This window comes from Nyctereutes procyonoides, unplaced genomic scaffold, assembly GCF_905146905.1.
Source record: "Nyctereutes procyonoides isolate TBG_1078 unplaced genomic scaffold, NYPRO_anot_genome, whole genome shotgun sequence".
Lineage (NCBI taxonomy): Eukaryota > Metazoa > Chordata > Mammalia > Carnivora > Canidae > Nyctereutes > Nyctereutes procyonoides.
In genome coordinates, this window is record NW_026575052.1 from 26663711 (window position 1) to 26686926 (window position 23216).

The 23216-nt window shown below is 55.8% G+C and overlaps 2 protein-coding genes across 4 annotated transcripts; one reads left to right on the top strand and one right to left on the bottom strand.

Moving 5' to 3' along the window:
- Nucleotides 1–1277: 1277 nt before the first annotated feature.
- On the top strand, nucleotides 1278–10119 carry POLR2C (RNA polymerase II subunit C). The gene is made up of 9 exons (XM_055331109.1): nucleotides 1278–1435; nucleotides 1590–1639; nucleotides 3509–3577; nucleotides 3964–4016; nucleotides 7341–7469; nucleotides 7896–7947; nucleotides 8125–8293; nucleotides 8436–8510; nucleotides 9109–10119. Exons 1-9 carry the CDS (start codon nucleotides 1350–1352, stop codon nucleotides 9251–9253), a joined length of 828 nt encoding a protein of 275 aa, XP_055187084.1. The 5' UTR covers nucleotides 1278–1349; the 3' UTR covers nucleotides 9254–10119.
- DOK4 (docking protein 4) lies at nucleotides 10033–22521 on the bottom strand. Of its 3 annotated transcripts, none has more exons than XM_055331111.1 (9): nucleotides 22414–22521; nucleotides 17073–17306; nucleotides 13630–13737; nucleotides 13359–13473; nucleotides 13034–13153; nucleotides 12747–12936; nucleotides 11971–12109; nucleotides 11666–11789; nucleotides 10033–11549 (listed from the first exon to the last, which is right to left on the bottom strand). In XM_055331111.1, exons 2-9 carry the CDS (start codon nucleotides 17136–17138, stop codon nucleotides 11431–11433), a joined length of 981 nt encoding a protein of 326 aa, XP_055187086.1. In that variant the 5' UTR covers nucleotides 17139–17306; nucleotides 22414–22521; the 3' UTR covers nucleotides 10033–11430. The 3 variants fall into 3 exon arrangements, with proteins under 3 accessions (XP_055187086.1, XP_055187088.1, XP_055187087.1); XM_055331113.1 differs by having other exon boundaries at nucleotides 17073–17303; nucleotides 22414–22451; XM_055331112.1 differs by lacking the exon at nucleotides 22414–22521 and adding an exon at nucleotides 17817–18217.
- Nucleotides 22522–23216: the final 695 nt, after the last annotated feature.

A 23216-nucleotide genomic window follows, 5' to 3' on the forward strand; every position in this document is an offset into this window, starting at 1 on the left:
CTCCTGTTGGGGCAACTTAACGTGTTTCTCACAGTCCTGGAGGCTGGGAAGTCCAGGATCAAGGTGCCAGCCAGATCAGTTTCTGGCGAAGTCTAGCTTGCCACCTTTACTCTGTGTTTGAACAGGGCAGAGAGAGAGAACTACAATGTCTCCTCCTGTTCTTACAAGGGCACTATTCCTACCCTCCTGGCCTCCCAAAGACTCCCATCTCCAAATACCACACTGGGTGCTAGGCTTCAGCATTTGAGAGGGACACAATTTAGTTCAGAGCTTCTATCTTCTGCATTATGTCCAACCTAAGTTGACTGGGTATTGATGGCGGGGGGGGGGGGGGGGGGGTCACCAGCTAATAGGTGTTTCCAATCTTGGCCTTACACCAGCCCTTCTCTGTACCTATTTAATTCTTTGTATCATGACTCCCTGTCAAGTCCCCTACAGTAGCTATTCCAAATTTTATTCCATTCTTTATCCTTCATAGCATCCTTCCTGCCCTCAGCAGACAATCTTAATCCTTAATTTCCTGAGATGACACAGGCTATGAAGCACAACCCCCTTCAGTACCCTTTCTCTCTGTCTCAGAAAGAGTCACCTCCAGCTAAGGCAAATTCTTTATCTCCTCTCTTACTCTTCAGCCCCCTAAATGGAGCTCCTGCTAAGTTCTATTTTCAGAACCTCTTCTGTGTTATGAGTGGCTGCCCATTCAAACCTTTCTCCAGGCCGTTGGGGGGTGGAGCTTTGGTAATGTCTTAAGCATCCACCCTCTGAGGGGCACTGTGCCAGGCATGCAGAGTCGCCGCGTGGAGATGACTGCCACCCACCTGCCATAACTAGGCAATCTGCGAATGATGCGTTGAGATAAAAAGCAGCATATCTTCCTGCAGTTTCAGAAGAGTATGAGCCAGACTTTGACGAAGTTACACTTAATGTTCTTCCATAAATGTGCAGATTTACTTCATCCCCTTAAAGGCGTCCTAGTATTCCTGTGGTCGTGTATTCCACGTGGTCTCTGTCAACAGACAATTCGTTTTGTTATCTTTGGCCGTTATGAACAGTGCTGCAGGGAGCGCCCCCGAACCTGTCTTCGCTTACGACTGCGGGCATTTTCGCAGTATGAATTCCTAGAAGTGTTGCTGTTGAGTGGAGGGCGAGCACACGTTTTGCCAATTCCCGCCCGCGCCTGGCTGGACCCGGTGCGCCCAGAGCCGCGGCGGCCTCCCGGCGACAGGCGGCGCTGTAAGCGCGAGGCGGCGGCGGGGGCGGCGCGGGCCGCGCGGGCCCACTTCCGGCGGCGGCGGCGGCGGCGGCGGCGGCGGCGCCGAGTCCCAGCGGGCGGCGGGCCGGGGGGCGCCATGCCGTATGCCAACCAGCCCACCGTGCGGATCACCGAGCTTACCGACGAGAATGTCAAGTTCATCATCGAGAACACGGACCTGGCGTAAGGCCCTGAGGGAGGAGGCGGGCGGCTGCGGAGCGCGGGGGGCTGGGGCCCGGGCCGGGCCGCAGAGCGGGGCGTCCGCCTTGGGAGGGGGGCGCGGGGTGTCGGCGTCGAGGCTGCGGCGCGCTCACGCCGCTTTGTTTGCATCCCTCAGGGTGGCCAACTCCATCCGGAGGGTCTTCATCGCCGAGGTGCCCATAATAGGTAAGCGAAAGCCGCCTGTCGTGGCCAGCCCCCTCCGCACACCTCGGGCCCTGCCCCCAGCCCTTGGTTGGGCCGGGGTTGGGGCGGCGCGGCGGTGGCTCTGAGACGACAACAGTGCTGGGCATTCGCTCGGACCCTGTACCCTGGGCCCGGGGCCGCTAGGGTCCACTCCTAACGTACGGATCGGCGCAGAGTGGACGGGAGTCTGCGTACTCGGGTGTGAATCCGTCCCGTCTGCACGTAGGGAACGTAGAAGCGCCAGGCAGTGTGCTAGGAACTGGGGACCCAAAGCTGCATAGTGCGGGGTTCTTGCCCTTGTGGAGCGCACAGTGAAGTTGCAGGGCAGAGGCGAGTCCACAGATGACACGGCTGTGGGACAGATGTGCATCAGCAAGCAGTTCAGGAGAAGTATGACTGCAGCGCTTCGGTGTTTGGAGCAAAGAAGATCTGCTTTAGTTCCAGCAACCCTACCTCGGTGTTCTTTATGTGTATAAATATTACAAGTATTTTCTGAGTGTTGACTCGTTTGGGTTGGAAAACGAAGTGTAACTTCTGGCTGCTGCACTTCCTAAGGAAATGAGCAGGCCACATGATTGGCAAATGAAAGAACATCGCAGTCTGCACTACCGTCATCCCCAGTCACTTCTTCAGCTTGGAGTGCTGGTTCTCCCCCCTCCCTAGTCATTCCAAGTCTCTGGGTCTCAATTTTATCATGAGTAAAATAAGGAAGTTGTGCTTTATGATGCAGCCCTGATGTTACAAGTCTAAACGGCACTCTTCCCACAGATTCAGTTCTGCAAGTAATACTGAGCACCTGTTACATTGCAGGCCACACTGGGAAAGCCAAAGGCGTTTGAAGACTCCACCCTGTCTGATTTTTGCGGTAGAGACAAGACATACACAAATATAACACAAGGCAAAAATATGACAAATGTCTTTAGTCTGGTCAGAGTTTTGTGAGGGAGTATTAGTGTCTGTTTCGTGGAGGTCAGGCAAGGCTTGGTTTATAGGAGGCTCAGAGGATCCTAACTTCCCCAAGGGAGGGTAAGGTCATGTGGGGTTGGAGGGAGTAAGAAGACAGAAAAGCTTGGCTCATGGGTCTTATCTGACTTGGGTTGGGGAAGCATTAGCGTAGGACAAAGCAGATTGGGTCCTAAATGTCTAGTCCTCTTCTGACTCCCATTCCTAGTGTCCACACCCTTTATTTGGTAGTTGGCCACTTATGAATTTGTTTGCGTATAGATATTTTATTTATAAATGAATATGTTTTTAAGTCAAGTGTGTGTGGGAATACAGTCCTTACCTTTATTAGCTCGTTGCTGGTAGGAATTGAATTTGATACTTAGTATGCTGTGCCCACTGAATTCTTTAAACGTTAGTTGATAAAGACTTAAATTGGGTAATCTGGTCATTGCATCATAAAATGAGATATGGACCATAAGTCTGGTTTTTTGTGAGATTTTCTCTATTTTAAGTGCCCATGTAGTTTTTGTTTGATTTGGTGTTGACGTGCATAGCAGACATACATGCTTCCTACAGAAATAGCTCAAGGAAACATGTTCCCAATCCCATGATTAGTATCCCTTAGTATTCTCTAAGTCAGTATTTTGAGTGGGACAGCACACCTCCCACCCCTACCCTCACTCTGCACTAAATCTGAGTAGGGAAGGGAGCTGTGTTGCATGTGGATCTTGTTAAAATGCAGATCCCTTGTCCCCACTAAAGCTGCAGAATCAGCCTCTGGCTGCCTAGCCCAGGCCTCTGTAATTTAGTAAGCATCAGGTGATTTTTAAATCAGGAGAATAACTGCTGTAAGTCTTTAAGTAGATTTGGTGGCTAAACTGCATGTTTGCTTGCCTTATTTTTTAGCCATTGACTGGGTCCAAATTGATGCCAATTCCTCAGTCCTTCATGATGAGTTCATCGCTCACAGACTTGGTGAGTGCTGGGTGTTGAAAGGTGAGAGGGAGGGGGCTGTGCCTGACGTCAGAGGAGGAAGCCTCACTCCCATAGGGATTTCTAGGTTCTCCTTTAGGCTTGGCCATTGCCATTTGGACTTTTTTTTTTTCTTTTTCTTTTTAATAAAGATTTTATTTACTCATGAGAGACCCAGAGAGAGAGAGAGAGAGAGAGAGAGAGAGAGAGAGAGAGAGGCAGACACACACACAGGCAGAGGGAGAAGCAGGCTGCATGCAGGGAGCCTGACATGGGACTCAATCCCGGGTCTCCAGGATCACACCCTGGCCTAAAGACGGCGCTAAACTGCTGAGCTACCCAGGCTGCCCGATTTGGACTTCTTTAAATTGCGTTTCTGTTTCTTCCAGGACTAATCCCCCTGACTAGTGATGACATTGTGGACAAACTGCAGTATTCCCGGGTATGTTGTGTGATTGGGTGGAAGGGGCAGGAAGGAAGCAGTTCTCAGAGGCATTTTCCTGACCTCTTACTTCCAGCTGGAGATCATGGAGATGTTGCGTAGAGCCTAAGCAGACACAGGGCCTCAGTTCCGACAGGCCTCAGATTGTTTAGGCTTCAGGGGGCATCAGGGAGTCTCTCCAGCCACACAAGATGGGGGATATACACCAGAATACCCATTTATACTCAGCAGTGGGGGCAGTACCTTTTCAGAGTCTAATCTATTCAGACTGTTTTCCAGGGTGTCCTTCTCCGTGATAGGAGCCTGGAAGGCTAAAGAGAGTCAACAGAGGGTGAGAACAAAGAAAGGGAGTGGGAACTGTCCCCCATAGTAGCACCTGAGAGACTGGAAGGCTGACATCTGTCAGATACATGCCTCTCCCTGTAGGTAATGCTCATTAAACATGCCCCTTCCTCAAGGGTCATGTTTGTTCCCTGATATGTTAACAGGCCTTGGACTTGGCAGGAGTGGTTCAGGATTAAGTTCCCTGCTTCTTTTCCCCAGTGCTGTGTTAGGCAACAGTTTGAGACTCTTCTCTCTTGGTGGCTTTGGATGATCCTTAATCAGCGCATCATCTGATATTCCCAAGGGCATGTCACTTTTGTGGTGGTAAATTTGATATATGTTATAAATCTGTATTTTTTTTAAAGAGATACGTGGAGCTTACCTGACCAGTACTCTCACTCCTGTCAAACAACTTGTCATATTCTAACAATTTGCATGCAGATTTTTGTTTGTCAAAAATGAAATGTCACAAATATTGATGAGGATAGTTGTACAACCAGTTGAGCAGTTTGGCAATGTCTTGGGTAAAAGTACCCATGCCCCATTGACCTAGTGTCCATTAAATTTTTTTCTCTAGTATTTAGTGAACAAAGACAGTATGGTTCCCACTCTCTTCTTGGCTTTTTCTCAAAATCTGCAGAAAAGTTAGAAACCTCAAATAATCGTTATTTACTTTTCACCTTTATTTTTTTGGTTTTTTTGTTTGTTTTCCTTCCTCTTTTTTTTTTATTCTAATTCACAATTCATGAGACACACACACACACACACACACACACACACACACACACAGAGGCAGAGACACAGGCAGAGGGAGAAGCAGGCTCCCTGCAGGAACCCCGACTCAGGACTTGATCCCGGGACTCCAGGATCACGCCCTGGGCCGAAGGCAGGTGCTAAACCGCTGAGCCACCCAAGGATCCCCTGTTTCGTGCTTTCTTAACAATTGTATCATACAGGGCAGCCCGTGTGGCTCAGCGGTTTAGTGCTGCCTTCAGCCCAGGGCGTGATCCTGGAGTCCCGGGATCGAGTCCCACGTCAGGCTCCCTGCATTGGAGCCTGCTTCTCCCTCTGTGTCTCTGCCCCCCCCCCAAAATCTTTAAAAAAAAAAATTGTGTCCTACATGTTAGTTTTTTACAAAATGAACAGTGGAGAAATAACAAAAAACCAGAGCCAGGCATAGGTTCGAGAGTGCTTTAATGGGGAATGCTCCTGGGCGAGGTTCCATGACTTGGAGAGGCGGCCTAAGTCAGGGAAGTCGCTACTTTTCACCTTTAGTTGCCAGTTGTTAACATTTCGCTACATTTGCTTTATTTTTCCTATCCATGTTATTTTTGCTGAATCCTTTGGAAAAAAAGTTGCAGATACTATGACACTTCTCCCCTAACTACTTCAGCATGCTTATCTGAAGAGTAGGGATATTTTCCTACGTGACCATGTTGTCATGCCTAAGAGTGTTAGCATTAACTTGTCATATTTGTGCACCATCCTTAATCAGATTTTACAAGTTGTCCCCTACATGGCCCTTTTTTTTTTTTTTTTAAATACACAGAGACATAGGTAGAGGGAGAAGTAGGCTCAATGCAGGGAGCCCGATGTGGGACTTGATCCGGGTCCCCAGGATCATACCCTGGGCTGAAGGCAGTGCTAAACTGCTGAACCACCCGGGCTGCCCCTTTCTTGCTTTTTGTTTGTGGGTCAGTCATCCAGCCAAGATTAGTGCATGTATTTGGTTGTTCTACATACTCCTCTTTATCCTCTTAATCTCAGATTTCTTTTCTTTTGTGTTATATGTGTATGTTTTTAAAGATTTTATTTATTTGTTCATCATGAGAGATGGGGGGAGAGAAGCAAAGACATAGCCCCGGGATCACGACCTGAGCCAAAGGCAGATGCTCAGGGATCCTTGGATGGCTCCGTGGTTTAGCGCCTGCCTTTGGCCCAGGGCGTGATCCTGGAGTTCCGGGATCGAGTCCCACATCAGGCTCCCTGCATGGAGCCTGCTTCTCCCTCTGCCTGTTTCTCTGCCTCTCTCTCTGCCCCCCTCTCTCTCTCTCTCTCTTTCCCCCCCTCCCCCCGTCTCTGTGTGTCTCTCTCATGAATAAATAAATCTTAAAAAAAAAAAAAAAAAGCAGATGCTCCACCGCTGGGCCACCCTGGCACCCTCATTTCATAGTTCTGATGAGGCTCTAGGTTGCCTTCCTGCCTCACCTGTGTATGACTGCATACTATGCACATGTGGCCCCTGGTTCTCTCTCATCCTCTCAAAAGCATCAGAAGCAGGTTAGATTTTCCTGCTGGTGTGAGGGGAGAACAGTTTGCTTGGTAACATTCCAGTAACCCTTCTTGCCCAAAGTAACACTGTAGCAGATGGTCCCTAACAGAGGAATGGGTTGTTTCCAGCATCAGTTGCTTACAGAACTATTGGTAGTTATTGGAGCTGAGTGATGGTTAGATGGTGTCAGCTTCTTAGACTTGCTCTGCTCTGGTGAATGTATGAAATTTTCCATAATGGAAAGATTTTTGTTCGTTTTTAAGAAAAGGTTAGTAGTCTAGAACTTGAAAGGTAACATTTTTGTGTTGTGCCCTGGATCATTTTATTTTAAATGATGGTGACATTCCTGTACTAGTCCACTTAGTGCAGGGGAAGCTGCATTATAGAGCATGAAGGCATCATCCTTTTACTTAATGCCTTTGTTCTCTGAAGAAGAGCACCCTGAGGGCCAGGGTGAGATGTTAGCAGTGTCTGCCCCAGTAGTGGCCTGGCAGCTGGTGGAGGTGGAAGGAAAATGAGGGTGCCAGTGGGTATAGTTCTCTCTGAACTGGGAAGTGCCTGCATTGAGCGGCACGTGAAAGAGGTGTACCAGGTGGACATGGCCCAAGAAGCTTGGAGCCAATGACCAGGCATTTTATAGATAAATTTTAAGGGTATGAGAAGCAGGAAGCTCAGGATTCACCATCTCTCCATGAACTCATTCCTGCTTCTCCTCTTGCCTCTGTCAGGACTGCACATGTGAGGAGTTCTGCCCCGAGTGCTCGGTGGAGTTCACCCTTGATGTGCGGTGCAATGAAGACCAGACTCGGCACGTCACGTCTCGAGACCTCATCTCCAACAGCCCTCGGGTCATTCCGGTCAGTGTCTCACCACATCCTCCTTACCCAGATCTTCGTTGTCCTCTTTTTGGCTCGAAATGGGCCAGATTCAGGTGGTTTCTTACAAGATGGGGATTTTCCTTGTGTTACCCTCTGCCTTCCTCTGAGTCTGGTGCCTAAAGAGCACTAATAATGGTGGACAGGAGCATTGTTGGTGCTGTGTGCCTGCCCATCCTGTCACCCAAGAACCCTTTTAAAGGCCACAGTACTGTTTTGACTGAGAAGGTTGTCACCATGCCTTGAGGTGGAGGTTGGAGTCCAGCTCCAGCACAGGTTTAGTCCTAGTAGGTACTTCTCCCCGCCCCGCCCCATTCCCAGGCATCCTGTCCCTGGTTTGGCAGGTGCTGGAAGAGGTGACTGGGGAAGTGAACAGCTAATAAATGCCTCTGTTTGGACTTCTTACAGGTGACATCCCGGAACCGAGATAATGACCCCAATGACTATGTGGAGCAGGATGGTAAGGGGCTGGAGGGAGTGTGTGAAATTTACCCAACCTGCCGTTTTGTAGGCCAGCAGAGAGGCAGAGACCCAACACAGCCTCTCATGCTGCCTGGTTTCCCTGTGGCATTCCAGGACAGAATTGAGGGGACCATGTCTCTACTGGCCCATGACTAACTTCCACCTTTCTCTGTAGACATCCTCATTGTCAAGCTGAGGAAAGGCCAGGAGCTAAGACTTCGAGCCTATGCCAAAAAGGGCTTTGGCAAGGAGCATGCTAAGTGGAACCCTACTGCAGGGGTAGCTTTTGAATATGATCCTGACAATGCCCTGAGGCACACCGTGTACCCCAAGCCTGAGGAATGGTATGTTCTTGTTGGAAGTGAAGGCAGGGTGGGTTGGTGTGGAAATGGCCCCTAGTGACCGTGTTGGGGGCAGGCTCACTGTGGATAGCAGTGCCCCCAAAAGCAGCAGTAGCTACCTGTGCTGACCTGTATTTGACCTCAGGCCCAAGAGTGAGTACTCAGAGCTGGATGAAGATGAGTCACAGGCTCCCTACGACCCCAACGGCAAGCCAGAAAGGTAAGACCCCGGTCCAGCACCTGAAGATGAAGTGAGGAGGAACAGATGCTATCAACGCAGGTTCTGAGCTGGGGAGACTCTTCCCTCACATCCTGGTGCCCTCGAGCTGAGGGAGGACCGAGAACTGCAGAGTTCTGTGCACATCCCATGCCCTGTGCACATCCCAAAGCCAATCATCCTCCCCCTAGTCACTAAGGGACAGGGGGGTCCCTCCTGTTAGCCACTCCCCTCCACTCTGAGAGAAACGGCTCAGTCCAGAGCCAGAAATGCCTCTGTCTTCTGATGGTGAATATCAGAATGCTGGAGCATGTGCTACTGCTCATTGGACCTTCGTGTTTCTCCTCTGTGTGGAACACATCCACTCAAGTGTTTTTGAGGTTTCCCCAGTAGCTTTTTGAGATGGCCGTGGCCTCCTTGAAGTCCTGTAATATGCATTAGGACTGCTGTTAATAAGAGGTTGGAGGTCAACTCTGGGGCAACGCTAGGTTTCAGGTGGGAAAGGAGTCCAGATCCAGAAGGGAGAGAGCACAGTCCAGGGCTGAAGCTCGGGCTAGCCAGCCTGCCTCGTGGAGAGCTCTCACCAGACTCTTCTTTGTAGGTTTTATTACAACGTGGAGTCCTGTGGCTCTCTGCGCCCTGAAACAATTGTCCTCTCAGCCCTCTCTGGATTAAAGAAGAAACTAAGTGATCTACAGACCCAGTTAAGCCACGAGATCCAGAGTGATGTACTAACCATAAACTAGCAGCAGCTCACCTGTTTCTGCAAAAAGGGGAGCATCTAGGCCAGTAGCTGGCTCTCTGTTCTCTCCAGAGATTCTTCTAGCTTCTGGAGTCTGGACAGCTGTCGCTCAGGCTGCTTGGCAAGCCATCATTACCCACTAGAAAGGTAGCGGAGGGGAAAGAGGAGTCCCCTCCCAGCCTTGCTTAGTTGCACAGATGGCCAGGAGTGCCACTGGTATCTGAGGCAGTGCAGGTTTTACTAGACCTCTAGCTTCCCTGGTTCTGCCCACTAATTACCAGTAGCATTCCAGAACATCCCTTCTAGCCCATTTTATAATGTGCTGGGGAGATTGGCGGGGGGGGGGGGTTCTTCTGAGAACCACAGAGCTAGACTCCTCTTCTGGTCATTTGGGGTCTTTAAACCCTTTCTGTCCTGTCCAAATGTTGGGAGTTTTCACATTTGTGCGTTGGGCTTCTGGTGTTAGGATTGAGTCCTAGAACCTAGTGGTTCCCTACAAACCCTTCCAGTCTCTGCCCAGAGCCAGCGTACTGGTACTTCATTCAGATCCCCAAGTATCCCTCTTTTACCTTTAAAGAATAGCGTTAGACTCTGGCTGCCCCCCACCCCCAGATACACCCTGTATTTCATTCTCTACTCATCAGTTACAAACTTCACTGCCAGTGGCCTGATGATTTAAGTTTGGGAGTTGGGGAGTGAGGCCCTTACTGAAGGTCTGGCCTTGACTCTGTAGCCTAAAGTAGTTAATTAGTCGGTGGGAGAAGCCAGGAGCAAACCAAGATCTGGTACAGAAAGGAAGGGATATTTATTAACAGGAGTTGTCTTTTTAAAAGTTTTTATTTTTGGCAATAAAGAGCACAACATAATCTCCTTCATGCGTCATCATCGTGCCACTAACTTGAGCCAGCCAGCCCTGCCTCCTCTCTCCAAGGCCTTTGGCCCCAGGCTCCCTTCTTCAGTCTAATTTATTCCTCTGGGTGGTCATGCCCTGGTCAGGTTTGGAGCTGAGCTGGCTGTGACCCCTCCCTAGATCCAGGGCTCTCCTGGAGAGACCTCCTGCTGTATCCTGCCCCAACTTGAATAGTGGTTATTTACAACAAGATCTGTTCCCACAAATCAGAACCCTAAAGTATTAAAACAAAAACACACGCAACCAAAGGTTTGATGGGAATAGAAAGATAGCCCTTCTGCAAGGTAGTCAATAAATACCAGCACTAGAAAATCAATTGCTTTAATTGCATTTCAGCAGGGAGCCTCAGCACCATGTGGGGAAGAGGAAATAGGAAGGGCTCGGTTTCTGAGTGCTTTCGGCTGGCCAGAGGGTGGCCAGACAGGGCAGAGGGGCTTCCTCTGCTAGGACATCACCTACCCTGGATCAGTGAGAGGGGCAGCAGGCGTGCTCCCCACAGCAGTCCTGCTGCAGCCTACCCTCCTGGGCTGGCTCTTGGGCAGGGAAGAGCTCAGGACTGGCCGTCTTCCACCTGGCTGAGGTAACCAGCACCCCTATACCCTGGGGTATCTTAGCCTACTAAGCAGGAAGGCGCCTGGGCAAAAATTACATTTTGAACCCAGATTTTCACCTGAGGTGTCAACCAGATGTCACCTCTGCTTAAAATTCCCAAGTGCAAGGCTGCCAAGTGGCACAGTGTAAGCTGCCACTCTGAGCCCAGAGGAACTGAGAAGCCACCTGCCGTCTTAGCCCCTGGGCTGCCCGGGGAGAGCCAGCAGTTACAGCGCCAGCCGGGAGCTCTGTCTGCCTCCTCTGGTCCTGGCAGCTCAAGCAAGTCCTGGCAGCAGGAGGGCTGTACTATGGGGGGCAGGGAACAGCTGCCCTCACATTCAAAAACAGCCTTGACTGTGACCTGGTCAGGGGATTAAAAAATGTATATGTGGTATCGGGGAGGGAGGGGGAAATCTCATTAATATAGAATATGTCATAAGCCATATATATTAAAATCATGAACAGTATATAGTCCCACAGTAGCTCCAGCCCCTCTCACATGCTCTGGTGGTGTGGCCAGCCCTTTGCCTTGGTCCAGCCTCACCCCTGGGGGCAGGGAAGGGACAGCTTGCTCCGTTGCTCCAGGTCTTGGCCAGCAGCCCCCTGAGGCCGTCCACAGTATGCCGTAGCCAACTCAGCAACAGGCAGCCCCAGCGGTCCTGGGTGCGCCAGCCCGGCTGTCACGGGGCTGGGGTCCTGGCCTCGCTGCTGTCCCCCTGGCTGGGCTTTGGCTTTAGCAGGATGAATCGGTTGAGGAGGTCTGTCTCTGAGCTAGCCTGGGCTGCCCCATACCCCTCACCTGTGGACACAGAGGCAAGTTCAGGACTCAGGTGCAGGTCGGAGGACCCCTGGCCAGAGGCCTTGTCCTCCACAAAGCCTTGTGGCAGGGGAGTGGAGGACATTGCGGGGACTCACCGGCATAGCTGGAGGCCTCAGCAATATTCTGGGAGCCTGTGATGTGGTGCCAGTAGGCGCTTCGGGGCAGCATGGTAGTGGGCGTGCAGGGGTAGGAGTAATGTTCTGTGCCCTTGTTCAGCAGCTGTGGAACCAAGAAGGGGAGGGTCCCTCCCATTAGCCCTGGGGGCTGTGGCTTCCTCCCAGCCACCGGCCTGATCAATACCCTGCCCGCCTCTCTGGAGACCACTGGCAAACTCAGGCACTCGGCCTGTCAGCCCTCCAGCCTCCCCAGTACCCTGGACTGGCTGATGCCCATGCCTCACCCTCACGTTTTTCTCCATCTCCAGCAGGACGCGCTTGTGTTGCTCAGCAATGGCCAAGGTGGCGCTGTGGACCCGCTGGTAGATCTGTTCCCCTTCCTGGGTCTGGAAGGTGTAGAGCCCTTCACCGGCATCACACATCCTAGGGACACCCAGGGCGTGGTCAGGCTCTCCAGCGCTACAAACTCGTTCCACAAACCCTGACCTGCTGGGGAGCAGGGGACTGTCCACACAACCTAAATGTGCTGGGCACTTTATGTACCAGTGATGTAAACGCTTAACAAGAATTAGCCCAGTCGTCTCTCACACCATTACGGTTTCGTTTATTAGGAATTGTCTCAAACTGTTTTGCAGATGAGGAAATAGGCACACAGATGGTCAGTAACTGAGCCAGGGTTATACCGAGCATAAGCCTCGGCCTACGGGCTCCAGCGCTCAAGCTATGAGGTCCCCAGTCCTCACTGTAATTCTGCGAGGATGGGTACCCTTATCACCCCCCTATTTGACAGTGAAGAAACAAAGCCTCAGTCCTCACACGCGGAGCTGTATGTGCCAGCGCCAGCCTTTCAGGTGAGCCCAAGCAGTTTGACTTGGTTCACAGCTGCGCTGGACCTGCCTGGCATGCGCCTCAATTTCTTCATCTGTAAAAGAGGGATTTTTCCTTCCCTCTGGTTTTCTATGCTGATAAATAAGCTCCCAGCACGGTGTTGGACACAGAGTGAATGGCAGCTGACAGCCTGACCGTGGTGGGACAGGGTGGGGAGGTGAGAGGGTCCTACCGGCCAGCCTCGAAGGTAAAGCGTGTGGCATCCCGGCCATAGCGACGCAGTGAGCAGAGGGGCCACGAGACAAGCTTCACGCGGGGGTTGTGTATGTCCCAGAGGTAGATATTCTCGTGGGTGATCTGCAGCTTGCACTCGCCGTACACGTCCAGGTTGGGACAGGGCAACAGGAAGACGTTGAAGCGGTCTGGAGTGGGAGAGGAGCAGGCCTGGAGCCTCCCCAGGGGAGGACTCCTCTCCCGTCCCCCGCCCCCTGCCCCCTTGCAAGTAGCGCCGGGCCTCACCTGTCTGCTCACACTGCACTCCTGGGGCCAGGAGGTCCGGCTCTCCCAGACTGATGTCGTTGAGTCGTGAACCCAGACACTCCACAGACAGTGTCTTGTACCATTCCTCTGCCTCCAGCTCTAGAGAAAATGGTACCTCGTGACAGCCCAGGGGCCCCCCGCAGCCCACCCCATCTGCCTCAGTCTGAAGTATCCCACTGTGCAGGGCCGGGAGGGCAAGGCCAGTGGATTCTGCTGGGCCTGCTCTACCTCCTCCCGACTGGACCACTGGACCGTGAATGGCCCAGGGGAGACTGGACGAAAGCTGGCAGCCCCAGTTCCTCACCTGAGTCACAGGTAAAGGTACGCGCTGAGTCGTCGGTGAATATGATGGCCACCGCCTGCCTCTTGGTCTCCTTGGGGAGCCGAGTGACACACTTGACGTTGCTGATCTCAGTCACCTGGGACAGCATCCACAAGGGACTGAGCCAGGCTGGAGTGCCTCCCTCTGCCTCCCCCACAGTCGTGCCACCCCCAGGAGGGTGCTCTCAGACCTTAGGACTCCGCAAACCATCACTGCTTACAGACTGGGGGAGCTGGGGCCCAGGCCCCCTAACCTTGGGGCAGCCTCGGAGGCACACTGACTTCTCGTCTGGATACTTCTCCAGCCGCTGGGGCCCCTTGCTGGAGGATTTCCGGAACACCAGCCAGCACCTCCGGTAGATCTGTGGGCCAAGACAGCAGGGGGATCAGGCCTCCTGGGACCACTCCCAGCCAACATGGCCCTGAAATTACCGCTGCCTACCGCAGAGGGCAGTGCTACACAGCCTTCCCCAGAGACCCAGCCCAGGAGAAAACCTGGGGATGGCTGACACCAGCAGGGACTCCTCCTCCCAAAATGAGAAAGCAAGTGTTTCTTTGCGGGCTCTGAGAAAGGCTGTTCTGCAAAGGGTACTCTCAATCACCCTGTGCTGTGTGCTCAGCTCTAGGCTTTATAATATAAATAGCCATCTACTGAGTGCTTCCCATTTGTGCTTAATAACACTCTTCACAGTTAACCTCAGGGTCACTCTTGAGATTGGTTTATCATCTTTACAGATAGGGAAACTGAGGCACCGAGAAGTAACAGCTGATAAAAAGAGTGGTGCCAGTGTTTTTAAAAAGCTGGCTAGGCCCAGGGTTGGTACTTGGAGCCCACTGCATGAACATCCTGCCCAGGATTCGGCAGTACCAGCCACAACAGAGGGAGTGTCCCCGGGACAGGGACTACTCCCCTGCACGTGCTCACAGCCTGTATATCACCCCAGCCCTTGTTCTCAGAGCTGGCTGGTGGCTCTTGATGTGGGTGATACCTCCTCATTCTCTGACACCCTGTAGTGTAGGGGGCCAGGATCGGTTCCTTGTTCCAGTTGGAAACCAGAGGCTCCCAGAGTAAAAGGGCAGAGCCAAGAACCTGGGTTTACCCCAGAGTACGGTGCCTTCCCAGGCGAGGTTCCCTCCTGTCCAACCACTGCCAATGACCAAGTGCCGGAAGCCACCTAAATTCTCTGTAGCTTCATGCACTCCTGATAGGCAAGGAGCCAGGGTGCAGAAAGCCGACTAGGCTCCAGGTCTGGCTGGTCAGACCCCTCGAGGGGTGGCCTAGCCACCTGCCCAGACTGCTGGCTCTCCCTTCCCCGCCCCTTCCTCCGTCCCAGGCTCTCTTCCAGCCCAGAGTCTGGCTGGGATGTACCTACTGTCAGTGAGCACTGCAGAAGCCTTGCAGAGCTCACTCCTAAGCAATCTCTGTATACCATCTTGCTGGCAAACAGGGATACTGAGGGGTGCCAGGGCAGAGTGGACAAAGCAAGGAGGACGCAGAGCTCCAAGCTGCAGCCCCTCCACATCCTGCTCTGCTGTGCGGGCATCAGGTCCTGGGCAGGCAGGGCCCCAGACTTGGTGGGCCTAGGCAGTCCCCACCCCAAGAAGCCTCTCAGAACCAGGCCATGAATGGCTCCTATCTGGGACTCTAAGAGGCATCTCTGCCCCCTTACCCATGGCCCTGGCTCTGTCCCTGGCCTGTCTACCTAAACCACAGCAGGCCTCAGCTCTCACCTGGGGAGCTCTTTTAGGATAGAAACTGTGTTTTCCTCTCAGAATCTTCCCTCCCAGAATCTTCCCTCCCATCCTGGTAACCTTGTTCGCACAGCTCTGCTGAACAAGTGAATGACCATACGAAGAGACCATGAATGGATGGATGGATGGATGGATGGATGGATGGATGGATGGATGAGTGAATGAAGGCGGCTGACCCAGATCCGCCCTCCCAGCTTGGGCTCCATGCAGCCTGCAGTGTTGGGGCAGAAGGCCCAGGGGCCTGAGCACCCTGGTTGCCTGGTTACAGACACACACACACACACACACACACACACACACACACACAGCCCCAGGGAGCCACTGTGCCCAAGAGCCCTCCTTCCCCACTTTCTCATGGTCTTTGATCAGCACTTCAGAAACAGAAACACTGCTACAGCTCTGCCAGAGGAAGGCCCGGGTAGGTAGGAGGGTCTACTCCCCATCTCTCCCAGCCCCTCCCAGCTCACCTTTGTGAGCTGAGACAAGAATGGCTGCCCTGGGACAAGAACCACCTGGTGCTTGAGCTCCTCATAGCAGACCTGCAGCCGGGAGCTGAATCCTCGGGGCCCAGGAGGACCTAAACCAGAGCGACTACCCCCAGCTCCCAGCCATTCCCTCGGGCTGTGCCCACCTGTAGGCCACTTGGTTCTCAGGTCTCCTCCTAGAATCAAACCCATGTAGCTGCCTCTAGGGCTCACCTTTCTGGTAAGCTCTGCCATGTATGGGGCCTTGGCTCAGGTGGACCCTGCAGACTGCTAGACCCAGGCCCGTGGGAACAAGGAGCCATACTAGGAGCTGGGTCCTAGCTTCACTTCTCCTTGTTCTGTGCTCCAAGCGGGCTCCATCCCTCTCTCAGGACAATAGCAGGGTGGCTGATGCCCACCACAGCCCGGTCTCTTGGGCTGGAACATACTCCACAGGGCCCCGCAGGGCCATGGGGGGTGAGGGGGCAAGAACCACCCTGCTTCAGTCCGGTGTCTGGGCAGGGAAGCCCTATCAGAACCCCAGTCCTCCCCCACCCCACTCAGGCTGAGCCAGGAAGCCTCAGAAGTCTGATCTCACCCCACCCCCATCAGGGCAATGGGGGAGGGGAGGAAGCTACAGACCGGAGACAGGGCCAAACCCCAGACTTGGGCCCCCTCCATCAGGAGGGTTACCTTCCTGCTGGGGAGGGTGCGGCTACCAAGACCCCTCACTGGAGGTGGGGGAGGGTTGGCAGGGGAACAGAGGCAGCTCTTGGTCAAGCTCACCGAGGTCATTAAGTTGGTCCCTGGAGGGCCTGCCCATGCCCTCTTGGGGTGGGGGGATCATCCTCACCAGGAGCAGGCTGTGAGAGGGTACATGCCCACAGAGAGGTGTCTCAGGCCTTGTTCCCACAGACCCCAGCTCTGGGTCAGGCGCCCGGCCAGCAGGGAGCCGCCGCCAGCCAACAACTTGGAGGAAAGCAGCCTGTCCCAGAGCCACAGGCCATCCTGCCCTAAGTTTTCATCCATGAACCCCAAGAACACCAGCTTCTGTGCGCCCTGTGCCCTCCCACCACTGCCCGGCCCCACTGCTGACCACTGTCCCCTCCAAACACTCAACAGGGAAAGCGACAAGCAAGATAAATACCCAAGGACCTGGACACAGGGAGCAACAGAGGCCAGGGAGATGAGGTACTTAAAAGGACAGAGGCCAGGGGAGGGGAGGCCAGGGGAGGGGAGGCCAGGGACGGGAGAGGTGGGTCTGGGGCTCAGACGCCCGCACGGCCGGGCATAACTTCAACAATGGCAAGGATGCCGGTGGTCGTCGGCAGCCGCCGCGGCCGGGCTCCTGGGACTCGGGCAGCCGGCAGGGCTCGGGGTGCAGGGGGCGCGGGAGGCACGTGCCGGGCAGCCCCGGTCGGCCCGACAGTAAGTGCGCGACACCGCCCGGGGGGACACCCCGCCCCCGCCCGGCGGCTCACCCCCAGCTTCCTGCTCTTCATCCTCACGTAGCCTTGCTTGACGATGTCGTTGAAGTTGGTCGCCATGGCCTCCCCCAGCGGTCCCCGGGGCGCCGGGCCGGCGCGGGGAGGGCCGCCCGGGTGGCCGGCTCCGGAGCCTCCTGTCACCTGTTCCGACGCTCCGTCGCGGGCCGGCGGCGCTCCTCACCTCGCCCGCCTCAGCATTGTTCTAGCGGCTCCTGTGCCCGGCGCCTGCTGGAAATAAAAATGACAGGGAGACTAGACAGTGACATCTTTCTCTTCCCCTGGCTGTCTTCGCTCTTTTCTCCTTCCTCTTCCCACACTCCTCCCCCTCCCCCGCCCGCCTTCCTCCCCTTCCCTCCCCACCCCGGGACGCCAGAACCATTCAGGAAAACCGAGGTGGAGGCGTGGAGGCGGCAGGAGAAAATGGTCCAGCCCAGTCCCCTCCCTCAGGCCGGGGCTGGCGGTTAACCCCTTCCTGGGAGGCCTGGCGCGGGCTCCAGGGGCCGCGGGCCGCCCCAGCTCCCGTTACAGCTCTGCAGTGACTGGGGGGGCAGGCCCAGAGCCAGGCCCCCCTCGCAGGAGCCTCACGGGACAGCCTTCAAGAGGAGGAGGTAGGGGATCCCAGGAGACAGCACAGTCTGGTGTCCGAGTGAAGCCCACGCTTCCCGAGGTGCAGGACAAGTCGCCGTGTCAGTCTCAGCAGAAGCTCCCCCCATCCCTACGCCCCACCCCGTTCTCTACCTGGTCCTCTCCAGCCCCGGGTGTGGGGGGGAGGCCAAGACTCAAGCCCACTGGGCCCTCCTCTGGGCCCTGGAACTCTTCAGCAGCTCCTCTGGGTGCCGCTTCCTGGGTGGGAGGGCAGAGTCCGGCGGGGCGGGCCCCCAGATAAGCCTGAGGAATGTGCTGGGCCGGCTGGAGGTGGCCACCGGGGAAGCAGTCACCTCGCCCTGGCCCTGGTGCTAGGAAAACCAGCTGGTTGCGTGAGCGCCAGCCAGGCCACCCAGTGCCCCATGTCCTGAGCACGGGCAGGAGTTAACTACCGAGAGAACCAGCCGTCACCTGGCCCCGGGGTAGAGGACACAGCCAGAGAGCTGTGAGGAGCACCAAGGCGAAGTCATTACCCAGCAGGACATAGGGGTGCCAGCAGGGCTACTCAGAATCAGGCATATGAACAGCTGAGACTCAGACTGGGCTGGGGGTGGGGTCTCAGCAATGACGTAGTCCAACACCCATTCTACAGATGGGGAAAAGAAAGTGCCCGGAAAGGATAAGCAGCATGGCTGAGGTCACATAGCAAGTCTAAGGCACAACCAACAATGAGGAGTTTTAGAGTGGTGCTGCAGGCAGGCCCCGGGAGGGGGGTGGGGGGTGAGGAGGTGAGGGGGTGGGACAGTTGGGGGGGAATGTCCTGTGCTGCCGACCACCACCTAAGCCCTCTCTGCCATCCAGGCTCAGCGACAGGGCTTTGCCGGCAACAGGGTCCATGCACCCCACCCCCGCCCGTGTCTCCAGGATTGCTAGGTGGGAACGGGGCAGCATTTTTGGGGTCAGCTGGGCATCTGTGCTGCCAGGATCAAGCCCTGGGGCAGGCATGCTGCTGGATCTGCCAGCAACGTGGCATTAATTACTCTCCTGGAGGACTGTCTATTGAATCCCTAACAAGGAACAGATGGGCCTACCCCAGTGGGCACACACAGACTGGGGGTGGGGGTGCTCCCCTGTCCTCCCTGAACCTGACAGTCTCTTCAGCACATCCTCAGCTGCCTCCCGGCCTGCTCATTCTCTGTCCAGACCCTCCCAGGTGGGACACCCAAGTGCTCTGTCTTCTTCCCATAAAGGCTGGCCTGGGGTCCCCACCCCAGCACTGACCCCATACAGCCCTGCGGCACCTGGGCTCCGGCAGTGGGAGACGAGTAAGGTCTCCCCGCTCTGACTCTGCCTCCCCACGGGCTGCCCTGCCCCCACAGCAAGGGCCACCTCCATAAAATTGCCCTCCAAGACTGCAGCAGGCTGGCCACTCACAAGGCAGCAGGCTGGCCGGTGGGTTCCCTCAAGGCAGTGGGAGGCGGCACAGCCAGGAATGTGAATCTAGTGGGCTGCTGGTTCTGAGCACCTACTTCACTCCCCTGTGCCTCGGTTTCCCCAGTAGTAAAAAAATGAGAATGAATCCACCTACTTTAAACGAGGAAATAAATCCATGGGCCCCTGTCTGCCCTCTTGAGCCCTAGAGCTTCTGCCTCGAAAACTAAGGCTATTTTTATTTCAAAGGCTGTGAATGCACCATAACCAAGCCTTCCACCTGCCCAGTGCGGGCCTCTGGTCATGGCTCCACCAACCAGCTACCTTCCCAAGAGACTGTGACACCAAGCCCTCAGGAGCACCGCCGCTCAGTCTGTCCACACGCCCACACCCTGAGCCCTAGAGTCAGCCCCACAGAAATAAGCCATCTCCATGGGGAGCCTGGGTGACAAAGGGCTTGGCGGCTCACCTGGCCACACTCTGTCCCTAATGAAGTCTGCAAGACTAAGACCCAGCCTGGGATCCAAAATGGTACAGCGAAGGAAGTAAGGGAGGGGGAAAGGCCAATAGATGGACGCACAAATTTGACAGGGAGTGGGATCAGGTGTGGGGGGTACCCAGAACAAACACATCTCCCTGAGGGACGGCACTGCATTAAGCTGGAGAGGTGGCCCAGGCGGAGACTGTGCAGGTCCACTGGACATCAGGGAGTGTAGCGCGGTGGAGCTCAGAAGGCCAGGAACAGGGCTGAGGCTGCCCCTCCCCTGCCACCCCTCGGGCCACCTTCCCCATCACTCTTGAGCTACCAGCGGGGCCTCTCCCGAGCCGAGCCTACAGCAGGGAAGAATGCTGCGCCAATTCGAGGCCTGAGGTCTTGGGCCTGTGAGCTCAGCTCCAAATACCCAGAAAAGCTAAGCAGAGTGCCCAGCAGCCCCCTCAGCACTGCAGGGGGGGCCAGGGCCCCCCATTCCTTCTCCCAGCTTGGCATCAACATGGCTGCTCAACCAGAGATGGTGCCCACCCCGAGCCAGGCCACGAAGGGCTCCTGTCCAAAGAGAGCCAGACTCCAAGGCCCCTTCCCCCAGCTCTCCCCAGAAAGGGCAGGTGTCCTGTGGGGTGGGGGCAGGGAGACTCCCCAGTGCCCAGGAGAGGGGCGGGACAAGGCCCCCCTGTCCACCTGCCCCATAGGGCAGCCGCTCTAAGCACTCCCGCCCTGCACCTGGGTTCTGCCTGGAGGCTTTGGCTCCAGAACAAACGCTACTTGCTGCTGTTGGCAACCAATGGCTGAGCAGGAGCAGCTGCCTGCCTGGCTGGGCCTCTCCACTCCACGACTGATAGGATCTTATCAGGGCTTCAGGGACAGCCCTACCTGGACAAGTCTCACTGTCGTCTCGCTGTCTCACCCCATGGCAAAGATCCTATCGGCAGGATTCTCTCCAGCACCAGGGATGTTTCCCATCACCTGCACTCTGGCCCTCTCTCCCCCTCGTGTGATTATTATCAGGGGCCAGGAGAGGATCCCTCATCTCACCCCCTGCCTCCACCCATGCAAATCCCTTCATGGAACCTCCACCTCAAACACTGCAGGTCTCACCCACAGTGGGGCTCTGGACAGAGAGGAAGAGAGGGGGGAGGGAACATCTGAACGCTATGGTGTCCTGGGCCCTTAAGCCAGGAAAGCAATGCTATGGGCTGGCACACACTGCCACTCGGCTCTCTCCCGGTCCCTCACCAACCCTCTGGCCTCATCTCCCCCTGCTACGTATGCACGGCCTTCTTCTATCTGTTCCCCAACATGCCTAACTCCTTCCCACGCGGGACCACTGCACTTGCTGCTCCTCACCTACAACACCGTTCCCTCACGCGGTCCAAGCTTCATTCTCCAGCTTCATTCAGGTCTCAGCTCAGATGACACTTCCTCAGAGAGGCCTTCCCTGGACCACCCGGTCAGCCGCTGTCCAGCCTCACTGTCTTCATCACACACATCACTATAGCATTGTCTTATTCCTTCATCTCTTCATTTGCTACTTGGCCACTTTCTATCTCCTAGAACATTCTAGAACATCAATGATTCATCTGCCTATTTGATAGCTCCATCCCAGTGCACAGAATGGGGCTTAGTGCAAAGTGCTCAATAATTGGGGACTGAAAACAATTCTCCCTAGGATTTGTCCTCCTCATTCTTACTCATACCACCACCCATATCCACCTGGGAGGACTCAGCTCAACTTCCAGAGGCATGTAAGTAGCAATGGGCTCCCACTTCCCTGGGTCCCAGGGCTTTCCCAGGGCAGGCTGTCACGACCAGCAAACTGTTGTTCCTGGAGAACCAGCCGGGCCCCAGACCCAGTTCAGTTCAAAGCTGCCTGGGGGAGACAGCACTGCTGACAGTGAGTCCAGGCCCAGCCGGGTTGCCCTACCTTGGTCAGGGTTGTAGGGTGAGGTCATGCTCAGCCCTGCTGCCCTGCACAGGAAGGAAGAGCTAAAAGTAGCCAGCACCCAAGAAAAGAGAGGCAAGCAATTGGGTTGGAGGAGGCACAGCTCCTGAAACCCATCCTGGAAGAGGGGCAGAAGAGGCCAGCGCTTGAGCCACATCTCTCTGAGAGGGACCAGAAAAGAATCTGCACTAAACAAGACCAGCCTCTAACCACTGCCATGAATCCTGCTGGGCCTCTCACTGCCCTTGACTTGCAGACCGCTAAACCCCCAATGCTCCATCCAAGCATCCTGGCAACTGTCCTGCACCCAAAAGCTCGGGACTGGCAGGCTGCACAGAGTCCCTGCTCTGCCCACGTCACCCAGGTGGTGCTCAGCCTCTGCTCATCCCTCTTTGCAGTGACAGAAAGCATTTAACCAGAAGCAGGGCCTTGGGGGCTCCGGGGAGAAGGTGGACAGTCTCCCATGGCCAGGGGAGGAAGGGTCCAGGACAGGAGGGGAGCTGGCCATGAGTTTAAGTTGTAGGACAGCAACCATTCGCAGGTGGGGGTCGGCAGCGGGCTGCGGTACAGAAGTCTCTTGGAACTTGGGGAGCTGAGAGACAGCAGGAAAGTGGGGAGGCAGGTAGGGTCGGGGCAGCGATGGGCAGGGAGCACAGGGGCCGGCGGTCGGTGCGGGGCAGGGGTGAGCGCAGGCCCGGACCTTAGGTGGAGCGCCGGGAGTTTCAGGGGCCCGGGGGAGGGGCCGCCGGGGGGGCTGCTGAGGGCGGGTCCCCGGGGCCCGGGGCCCACCGGCTCGGAGAGTTCTTGGCTGGCGTCGCCGAGGGGCTCGCGGGCTCGCGCGCGGCCTAGGCCCCCTCCCCGCCTCGCGCCCCCCAAGTTACCTGGGCGCCAAGGCCCGGCCCGGGGCGCTGGCTCGGCGGGCGGCGGGCGGCGGGCGGCGGGCCAGGCTCATGCCCGCGTCACGGCGCGGCCGGCGGGGGCAGCGGGGCGGCGGCGGCGCCGGCTCCGGGCGGGGAGCGCGACGGAGGCGCGGCCGCGGGGCTGGGCTCCGAGGGGGGTCGGCGGCGCGGCCCCCGCGCCCGGTCCCCCGCGCCGCGCCCCGCCCCCCACCCCCGGGGCCCGCCCTCGCCCTCGCCGTATTTCTTCGAGTCGCGGGACACCGGCTTCCGCCCGGAGTCTCTCCACCCCCCGCCCCCGGCCCCCCGCCCCCCACCTCGCTGGCGCCCCCCTAAAGCTCGCCCTCCGCAACCCGCCCAGCCCCACCGCCCCTCCCTGGGCCCCCAATCCCTGCCTCCTATCGCCTCCCAGCCCCTGAAAGCTGAGCCCAAAAACAGCTCCCAGCCCCCAAATCTCAATTCCCGATTCCTTCGGAAATCAGGCGCACACACACCCCTTGCCCTATCCCCAGTAGGATTCCCAGGCCCCTTCCAGGCCCAGCCTCCCAGACCTCCTCAGGGGTCCCCCTACCCTCCACGCACACTTCCCCGGAGCCGCCACAGCACCTCTCCCCCAGAGGTCAGCTCCCCTGGCAGCTTGCCAGCCCCTCCCTCCCTGTACCAGTACCCCCAGTCCCCACTCCAAAGGAAATCAGAATCTCTGGGAGTAGCGCCTAGGTGGTCTCCATGCCCACTATTCACTGCTTTAGACCAACTCTACGAAACAAAAGGCCGCACCTGAACAACAG

What these genes read in the sequence shown, in the direction of transcription:
- POLR2C (XM_055331109.1), top strand. Translation starts at nt 1,350, where the DNA reads ATGCCGTATGCCAACCAGCCCACCGTGCGGATCACCGAGCTTACCGAC. An exon ending in ATCGAGAACACGGACCTGGC is followed by an intron (nt 1,436 to 1,589) that starts GTAAGGCCCTGA and finishes TGCATCCCTCAG; the next exon opens with GGTGGCCAACTCCATCCGGA. An exon ending in CGCCGAGGTGCCCATAATAG is followed by an intron (nt 1,640 to 3,508) that starts GTAAGCGAAAGC and finishes CTTATTTTTTAG; the next exon opens with CCATTGACTGGGTCCAAATT.
- DOK4 (XM_055331111.1), bottom strand. Translation starts at nt 17,138, where the DNA reads ATGGCGACCAACTTCAACGACATCGTCAAGCAAGGCTACGTGAGGATG. An exon ending in GCCTCCGAGGCTGCCCCAAG is followed by an intron (nt 13,474 to 13,629) that starts GTTAGGGGGCCT and finishes ATGCTGTCCCAG; the next exon opens with GTGACTGAGATCAGCAACGT. An exon ending in TACCTTTACCTGTGACTCAG is followed by an intron (nt 13,154 to 13,358) that starts GTGAGGAACTGG and finishes CATTTTCTCTAG; the next exon opens with AGCTGGAGGCAGAGGAATGG.